At 41.0% G+C, this 10,217-nt stretch overlaps 1 protein-coding gene across 6 annotated transcripts in view; it reads left to right on the top strand.

Moving 5' to 3' along the window:
* Positions 1-250: 250 nt before the first annotated feature.
* The window catches only part of LOC112225571 (zinc finger protein Helios), a 31,214-nt gene continuing 21,247 nt past the window's right edge, over positions 251-10,217 (top strand). The window contains exons 1-3 of one of the 6 annotated variants that reach the window (XM_042306516.1): positions 251-444; positions 1,550-1,598; positions 8,414-8,460. In XM_042306516.1, coding sequence (XP_042162450.1) covers positions 8,427-8,460 — 34 coding nt within the window. In that variant the 5' untranslated portion in view covers positions 251-444; positions 1,550-1,598; positions 8,414-8,426. The other 5 variants (XM_024389653.2, XM_024389652.2, XM_024389651.2 and 2 more) reach the window with 5 other exon arrangements.

The raw sequence follows: 10,217 nt of genomic DNA, 5'->3' as shown, positions 1-10,217 counted from the left end.
GCACTATTAGCTTTATTATTACTATGATCCTTTTATCATTTATTTATTATCATCCTAATTTGTCAAATTCAATCATTGTTTTCACCATTTACTCAAAATAAAAATGCCTTACTGTTATTTTAAGCTTTTTGTCAATGTGTTAAATACAAAAGCAACAGGCTGTGAAGTACTGTAATCGATTTCCGAGCAGCTACAGCACAGACAGCCAGAGAGAGAGCGATCCGTTTCTCTGTGTTAGACCAGGTTCCCAGAACAGACACTCCGCGGCTCGTCTGCTCTGCTTTCGAAGATGGAGGAAGTATCGGGGGATTAACTGTTGTTGCCTGCGGAACTACTGTATTACATTACATTGTATTCCAAGCAAGACATTCCAATGGGTGAACATGTGTAGTTCTTACCTCACAGCATAGGTGATGGGATTATTTAATCTCCTGCGATAATAAGGTAACGAAATAAAGAAAATAGATAGCGATGATTATATATTTATTTAGCCTACAAGGATGACAGTTTGTCTGCTATGATGATGATCTAAAATATGTCCGTGGATAAACGCTCAACATCCGACCATTGATCCAGATTCCAGACAATGCAGATCGTGCTGCAATCTACACAGACAAGGAATTCAGCGAGACAGGTGCATTTCACTAATAAACATCAGACGGCTCTGGACTGCACAATGATCGGATACCTGTTGATGCAGCAGTGGGGGCTTCTGCAACGTCTTTCTATGACATGATTCGAAATGCTTTGAACCCAAATTGCAGTGTCAAGGGAGATAATCTCGTATTTTATTGAATTAGGCTATAGAGACAGAATGGGCACAATAGTTGAGGAGACGTTCGTCTGTTGAAATATCTTTCTACCTGCACCTGCATGTGAATGACAGGTTACTACGAGACAGCATGGACTATCAGCCTGTCATATCTCTCTTGGACTGCCCACTGACACACTCACTCTTAGACCTCATCCAATACCTTTTGAATAACGATGCTTATCCGATTCCTTAGAATCCCTCGGCCAAAAATAGGCTGATCCCTACTCCTTTTATTTGGCTAATTCCATAGGAACCGGTGGATCCAGTTATATTCTACGCTTTCTTTCTTTCTTTTTTTGTTCCTTTGTTTCTTTCATTTAGTCTAAAAGCAAGTTATATCTTCCCCGACCTCATTGTTGCTGTAATAAATACAAAATCCAGTAACACACAGTCTATAACTGTTGAAGTGCCCATATTTTGGCTAATCAAGGTGTACTTCATAGAATATTATAGGATACATACTGTACATAAAGGGAAGGTGCGTGCGGGCTGAGGTGAAAAAGTTGACGGGCTAGTTCAGCACAGAGGAAGTAACTACCAAAGCTACTTATTGAGGAGTGTGCTGCCATGTTCCTAAACTTTATTCAGTTTGTATGCAGGACAGGACCGTGGTATATTCAACTGAAGTTTTTATTTTAGGTGTCCTACTTTTTAAAAAGAGGAGAGTAGACCCTACATTATTAATTGTCTATCAAATACATATTAGACAACTGGGGGTTTTAATTTGTATTTTAGAACGAGGTGCGACTTCCATTGACGAAGATCACAGGGGAGACACTGAAAGGTAATATTCAGTTGAACATTTTGTCAATTTATCAAGTCTGGTTATCAGAATCATACAAATTATTATGCATTTAAAATTATTAGGCTACCATTCCTACACGAATACTTTGCGTACTAACTTTGTAACACATTTATAATAGCATAACAGCATTGTTTTTACCTAGTCGCAACAGATGAACTTTTAACTTCAAAGGTCCTCATTCTGCTTACTTTTTCTGAGCGATTGATCGATAAATTGACAGGGCTACCCATTCGATTGCTCAAATCATACAATAACAGGTGGCGGCTGATTCTGTCAACATATGGCTTGATTTCGATCGTGTAATTAAAATAATCAACCCATATGTTGTTTTAAACTAAAGGGAGATCTTGGGCTGTCAGATAAGCCAACACACGTGCCACGACTGAGCGTCTAGGGACAGGTGTCCACAGCGGAGGCGCGGATTGTTGGTGCAAATTCTTAAGGGCTTTCCGTTTATTGCTGACGAAGCACTTATAATCTCAATTGTCAAAAGTATAAAATAAAATATATTGACTGAATGTAATAACTTGTATACTTAGGCTGCTAAGCGCTCTAAAGTTTAGAGTATTAACAACTATTTAGTATGTATTTATGTATTTGAATAGCCTAGTCAACCACATATGACTTTTAATTCAGCATATAGTTTTTACTATTTTTTCCATAGAACATACTCTTAAAAAACAGACATATTATCTCTCCTAGTCTTAGGTAAAACAAATATTTCCATTGTAATTGGTTTCCCAATTATTGAAGTGTTCATTATGAAGGAAAATGTAGCCAAAGTGCATACCATTTTTTATTGACTTGTTATAAATATGTCTGGTGTGATTATTATTGTATGTAGAGAAAAGTGGCCATCATACACAAGACATTTGCCAAAATGTTGACATCTGTATGATAGTTCACAGTAGAGCATGTTTTGCTTGGTCTGTCCTCAAGATTGGGCCTTAATGCGGTTTTATTTTTACACCTGAAATATGACTTTATTGTCCTCTTGTGAGTCATACAGTGCCCTACAAAGTATTCATACCCCTTGACTTATTCAGCATTTTGTTGTGTTACAGCCATAATTCCAAATGGATTACCTAGACTCTTGTTCTCACCCATCTACAAACAATACTCCACAATAACAATCTGAAAACATGTTTTTAGGAATTTTTGCACATTTATTGAAAATTAAATACAAAAATATTTCATTTATATAACTATTCACATTCCTCAGTCAATACATGTTAGAATCACCTTTGGAAGCGATTACAGCTGTGAGTATTTCATGGTAAGTCTCTAAGAACTTTGCATACCTGGATTGTACAGTATTTGCTCATTGCTAGAAAGCCATTTTCAAGTATTGCCATACATTTTCAATCAGATTTAACTCAAAACTAGCTAGGCCACTCAGAAACATTCAACGTTGTCTTGGTAAGCAACTCCAGTGTATATTTGGCCTTGTGTTTTTTAAATTTATTTTATTTTATTTCACCTTTATTTAAACAGGTAGGCTAGTTGAGAACAAGTTCTCATTTGCAACTGCGACCTGGCCAAGATAAAGCATAGCAGTGTGAGCAGACAACACAGAGTTACACATGGAATAAACAATTAACAAGTCAATAACACAGTAGAAAACAAAGGGGGGAGTCTATATACAATGTGTGCAAAAGGCATGAGGAGGTAGGCGAATAATTACAATTTTGCAGATTAACACTGGAGTGATAAATGATCAGATGGTCATGTACAGGTTGAGATATTGGTTTGCAAAAGAGCAGAAAAGTAAATAAATAAAAACATTATGGGGATGAGGTAGGTGAAAATGGGTGGGCTATTTACCAATAGACTATGTACAGCTGCAGCGATCGGTTAGCTGCTCAGATAGCTGATGTTTGAAGTTGGTGAGGGAGATAAAAGTCTCCAACTTCAGCGATTTTTGCAATTCGTTCCAGTCACAGGCAGCAGAGTACTGGAACGAAAGGCGGCCAAATGAGGTGTTGGCTTTAGGGATGATCAGTGAGATACACCTGCTGGAGCGCGTGCTACGGACGGGTGTTGCCATCGTGACCAGTGAACTGAGATAAGGCGGAGCTTTACCTAGCATGGACTTGTAGATGACCTGGAGCCAGTGGGTCTGGCGATGAATATGTAACGAGGGCCAGCCGACTGGAGCATACAAGTCGCAGTGGTGGGTGGTATAAGGTGCTTTAGTGACAAAACAGATGGCACTGTGATAGACTGCATCCAGTTTGCTGAGTAGAGTGTTGGAAGCCATTTTGTAGATGACATCGCCGAAGTCAAGGATCGGTAGGATAGTCAGTTTCACTAGGGTAAGGTGACCGGCTCGGTGACCGGCTCGGAAACCAGATTGCACAGCGGAGAAGGTACGGTGGGATTCGAGATGGTCAGTGACCTGTTTGTTGACTTGGCTTTCGAAGACCTTAGATAGGCAGGGCAGGATGGATATAGGTCTGTAACAGTTTGGGTCCAGGGTGTCTCCCCCTTTGACGAGGGGGATGACTGCGGCAGCTTTCCAATCCTTGGGGATCTCAGACGATATGAAAGAGAGGTTGAACAGGCTGGTAATAGGGGTTGCGACAATGGCGGCGGATAGTTTCAGAAATAGGGGGTCCAGATTGTCAAGCACAGCTGATTTGTACGGGTCCAGGTTTTGCAGCTCTTTCAGAACATCTGCTATCTGGATTTGGGTAAAGGAGAACCTGGAGAGGCTTGGGCGAGGAGCTGCCGGGGGGGCGGAGTTGTTGGCCGAGGTTGGAGTAGCCAGGCGGAAGGCATGGCCAGCCGTTGAGAAATGCTTATTGAAGGTTTCGATAATCATGGATTTATCGGTGGTGACCGTGTTACCTAGCCTCAGTGCAGTGGGCAGCTGGGAGGAGGTGCTCTTGTTCTCCATGGACTTCACAGTGTCCCAGAACTTTTTGGAGTTGGAGCTACAGGATGCAAACTTCTGCCTGAAGAAGCTGGCCTTAGCTTTCCTGACTGACTGCGTGTATTGGTTCCGGACTTCCCTGAACAGTTGCATATCACGGGGACTATTCGATGCTATTGCAGTCCGCCACAGGATGTTTTTGTGCTGGTCGAGGGCAGTCAGGTCTGGGGTGAACCAAGGACTGTATCTGTTCTTAGTTCTGCATTTTTTGAACGGAGCATGCTTATCTAAAATGGTGAGGAAGTTACTTTTAAAGAATGACCAGGCATCCTCAACTGACGGGATGAGGTCAATGTCCTTCCAGGATACCCGGGCCAGGTCGATTAGAAAGGCCTGCTCACAGAAGTGTTTTAGGGAGCGTTTGACAGTGATGAGGGGTGGTCGTTTGACTGCGGCTCCGTAGCGGATACAGGCAATGAGGCAGTGATCGCTGAGATCCTGGTTGAAGACAGCGGAGGTGTATTTGGAGGGCCAGTTGGTCAGGATGACGTCTATGAGGGTGCCCTTGTTTACAGAGTTAGGGTTGTACCTGGTGGGTTCCTTGATGATTTGTGTGAGATTGAGGGCATCTAGCTTGGATTGTAGGACTGCCGGGGTGTTAAGCATATCCCAGTTTAGGTCACCTAACAGAACAAACTCTGAGGCTAGATGGGGGCGATAAATTCACAAATGTTGTCCAGGGCACAGCTGGGAGCTGAGGGGGTCGGTAGCAGGCGGCAACAGTGAGAGACTTATTTCTGGAGAGAGTAATTTTCAAAATTAGTAGTTCGAACTGTTTGGGTATGGACCTGGAAAGTATGACATTACTTTGCAGGCTATCTCTGCAGTAGACTGCAACTCCTCCCCTTTGGCAGTTCTATCTTGACGGAAGATGTTATAGTTGGGTATGGAAATCTCTGAATTTTTGGTGGCCTTCCTGAGCCAGGATTCAGACACAGCAAGGACATCAGGGTTAGCAGAGTGTGCTAGAGCAGTGAGTAAAACAAACTTAGGGAGGAGGCTTCTGATGTTGACATGCATGAAACCAAGGCTTTTTCGATCACAGAAGTCAACAAATGAGGGTGCCCGGGGACATGCAGGGCCTGGGTTTACCTCCACATCACCCGCGGAACAGAGAAGGAGTAGTATGAGGGTGCGGCTAAAGGCTATCAGAACTGGTCGCCTAGAGCATTGGGGACAGAGAATAAGAGGAGCAGGTTTCTGGGCATGGTAGAATATATTCAGGGCATAATGCGCAGACAGGGGTATGGTGGGGTGCGGGTACAGCGGAGGTTTTAGGTTATTGTCCTGCTGAAAGGTGATTTTGTCTTCCAGTGTCTATTGGAAAGCTGACAGAAACAGGTTTTCCTCTAGGATTGGCTGTGCTTAGCTCTATTCCGTTTATTTTTGAACCACCCCAAAACAACTCCCTATAACATGATATAGCCACCACCATGCTTGAAAATATGAAGACTGGTAATCAGTGATGTGTTGAGTTGGATTTGACCCAAACATAAGACTTTGTTTTCAGGACAGTTAATCTTTTTGCCATTTTTTTCTCCAGTTTAACTTTCATGCTTTATTGAAAATATGTTTTGGAATATTTTTCATTATGTACAGGCTTCCTTCTTTTCACTCTGTCATTTAGGTTAGTATTGTGGAGTAACTACGATGTTGTTGATCCATCCTCAGTTTTCTTCTATCACAGCCATTAAACTTTGTAACCGTTTTAAAGTCACCATTGGCCTCATTGTGAAATCCCTGAGCAGATTCCATCCTCTCTGGCAACTGAGTTCGGAAAGACGCCAGTATCTTTGTAGTGACTGGGTCTATTCATACACCATCCAAAGTGAAATTAATAACTTCACCATGCTCAAAGGGATATTCAATGTCTGGTTTTTACGTCCTTCTTCCCAAGGCATTGAAAACCTCTCTGTTTTTTGTGGTTGAATCTGTGTTTGAAATTCACTGCTCGACTGTAAGACCTGACAGATAATTGTATGTGTTAGATGATGTAGTCATTAAAAAAGTATGTTAAGTGTGTTAAGCACTATTATTGCACACAGAGTGAGTCCATGCAACTTAGTATGTGACTTGATAAGCACGGTTTTACTCCTGAACTTATTTAAGATTGCCAGCACAGTTGGATTGAAAACCTATTGACTCAAGACATTTCAGCTTTTCATTTTTCATACATTTGTAAAAATGTTGAAGAACATTATTTCACTTTAAAATATGGGGTATTGTATGTAGGCCAGTGACAAAAATGTTGAATTAAATACATTTTAACTTCAGGCTGTAACACAACAAAATGTCGGAAAAGTCAAGGGGTACAACTCTTATTTAATCTCAGGTGACCTGACCAGACATAACAAAAACGTCTAGGAAAGCAGAGAGAGTAATCCTGGAACTGATAGGTTTATTACCCTGAAAGTCCAATTTAGCAGTGACATTTGACTGCAGAAAAGGACATATTCAGTATTTCAGAAGTTCAGGATAATTACACACACACACACACACACACACACACACACACACACGCACACGCACACGCACAATGAACATACACTTACACTTACAAAACATTAGGAATACCTTCCTAATAATGAATTGCACCCTATTTTGCCCTTAGAACAGTCTCAATTCATCGGGTCTACAAGGTGACGAAAGCATTCCACAGGATACTGGCCCATGTTGACTCCAATGCTTCCCACAGTTGTGTCAAGTTGGCTGGACGTCCTTTCGGTGGTGGACCATTCTTGATACACATGGAAACTGTTGAGTGTGAAAAAACCAGCAGCGTTGCAGTTCTTGACACAAACCAGTATCTCTGGCACCTACTACTATACCCCGTTCAAAGGCACTTAAATATTTTGTCTTTCACCCCCTGAAAGGCAAACACACACAATCCAAGTCTCAATTGTATCCAGGCTTAAAAGTCTCCTCCCCTTCATCTACACGGATTGCAGTGGATTTAACAAGTGACACCAATAAAGGATCATAGCTTTCACCTGGATTCACCTGGTCAGTTTTTGTCATGGAAACAGCAGGTGTTCCTAATGTTTTGTGCACTGAGTGTACTTATCTTGTGTATTAAACATCAATAGTTTACAATCTCACCTGAACCTCCAACAGATAATACATGTATACAAAATGTCACCCTGATCGCAGACATGAAATTGGCCAGTGGTGGTATGCACCGTATATTCTCAGACATATTTCATTTGAGTTTAAGGCCTTTTGTTCAGAGGGTCTGAAACTACTAGAACTGGGAACATTTGTCTTCTGTCTCTATGTACATTTATAACCCATAATATAGTTTTAGCTTGATATATTTGTTACTTCTCTAATCGCGCAACTTTCTATGAACCACTGTATTCTATTCAGAGGCTAAAACTTTACAATTAACCAGCACTTCAGCAGCATTTTGGGAAGTTGAACCATAGAGTTTTATGTTGCAGGGATGCTAGATTAAAGTATTTCGGAACCTCAAAAGCCAAAACTAAAACATGTGCATCTTTGTCTTCATATTGAACTCTGTATCATGTTTGTACATTCTCAAATGTTATCAGTAATAGATTTTATTGATTTATTTTCACTCAACTTTCATTGGAATATATTTGTTAAATATTAATCATGCCTGTTTCAAAATCAATGTATCCTCTAATTCGGCATTTCTAAATATTTATAATCATTCATAATGGCTCATTCATTAAATCTATTACAAACTGTTACCTAAAGTAATGTACAAATAAATCACTCCAACCAAACAGTATACACTGTTTTATTCCATTAGGATTTAGAAGAGGTTAGAAGGAGAGTAAGCACTGTGATACAGCTGGAGTGCTCTAACTTACTGTTTCTTTTTGATTACCTACAGCTCTCCCCCAACTATGGAAACAGAGGCAACTGATGTATACTCTGCAAGTAGGTCAACTCTTCAATCATGCTCTAACCAAAATAATATTGACAAATAACTCTTAAAAGTCTTTAAAAGGTTTGTGACATCGTGTTTTAAGTTGTGGATGCTGGATGTGTCTCTTATTCACCATTTTATGTGGGTTTTTTAATGTTGTTGTATGGTCTTTCTAATCAATTTTCCACATTTTGAGGCCGTTTTGTCATCATTTTGGTTATAATCCAACTGGAATTAGTATTTAGTCCAGTCTCCTCTTTGATTTCTGGTTGTTTCTGAGAGTTATTGATTCCTAAAGTGGTTTTATGCTAAAGCAATCATACATTTGAGAATGTCATGATGTTGTGATGTTTTGCACAGCTGAGTTATGGTCAAAGGTATGGGGCAAGGCTGAGGCCACACTATTTTTTAACAAATACAGTTGACTCTCATACAGATATGGAAGTGTACGCAAGGATAGGTGAACGTGTTCCACACAGCTGAGATGAGGAAGTCATTCTGCTTTACTAATCCGATAAGAGGAGAGAGACACGAGCTGCATGTGTTCTGATCCTGTAAAAGGGCCAACTACTTCTTGGCTCCCCTAGAGATGTCTTATCAGTAGGGTGGTGCTGTACCAGGCACAGTGATACTTCCCTCCTCTTTCTCCCCTCCACAGATTCCCTCTGATAGAACACACTGATCATCTGGAGTTTGACAACTCCTTGTTGCAGGTGTTGAAAATAGTTTTGGGATGACTGGAGCAAAATATGGTATAGTGAGGTTATAGTGTGAAGGAAGAAGTAGGATGGAGTAGGATATAGCCATTATAGTGCCCTCTGTTCCAATCCATGTTTGAAGCATACTGCCATATCTCCTCTAAATTGTTAAAGGCAAGCTGATGAATGAGATCTCTGTCTCTTACAGTGTGGAGGAATGATCTGGAGGTTGATGGTTTGACTGGAAAAACCAGATCCTTGCTCCTGCCTGTGCTGCCTGTGTGGAAATAAGGAAATAGTCCTGCACAGTTCCAAACCTCTTGTTCAAAGTTCATGTCATTCCAGTATCTGTGGCTTATTGAAGTGCTCCCCACTTGTAAAGTACGGTATATATTTAACCAGCCAACCAGATGTTGATGATCATTTGATGAAACACGTTCTCAACTCACTTCATAAAACGGCCTACAGAAGCCATCATGTTTATCAGGTCTTGTTCTCTCTTTGCCATTTTCATAAATTGTATTTTCCTTTTGGCCACGCCGCCTACACATGGAACCGTCTATATCTGATGCGTTACACACATCATCTTTCTCTGGTTACCTTCCCTGTCTATACAAGTCATCTGGGTCTTGGCCCTGATGCACAGAAATGTTGTGGCGGTTCATACAGTATTGAGTCAACTAATGTATGGTGCCAGTCAAAGCTCTGATTTTGACACAGCAAACTGTGTGTGTGTGTGTTTTGTATGTGTTGTCTGCCCCAGTTACTCCTCAATCTGGCCCACGGGTTCACTTTGGGAGCAATGAGCTGCAATTTTAAGGATTGTATGAGGAATAGCAGATGACGAACACGTTTGAGCTAAATGCCATTAAGGTTTTCAATAAAAATTACAAGAACATGAAACATAGGACCATCAACATTCCGATGCTACTGGTACATATCATCTTTGAGCCACTGTACTGTGCCTTTACCTAACCTGATCGACCACACAGAGTCGTCAAGGCATCAACACTTAGCACAGTAATGGGAAAGCCTGTCGTATCCAGGCATAGAGCGACTCCTGTCTCTAC

The sequence above is a fragment of the Oncorhynchus tshawytscha genome, linkage group LG26 (genome assembly GCF_018296145.1).
Source record: "Oncorhynchus tshawytscha isolate Ot180627B linkage group LG26, Otsh_v2.0, whole genome shotgun sequence".
NCBI lineage: Eukaryota > Metazoa > Chordata > Actinopteri > Salmoniformes > Salmonidae > Oncorhynchus > Oncorhynchus tshawytscha.
The sequence above is the reverse complement of the archived record's forward strand: the minus strand, read 5'-3'. Positions and strand labels throughout refer to the sequence as shown.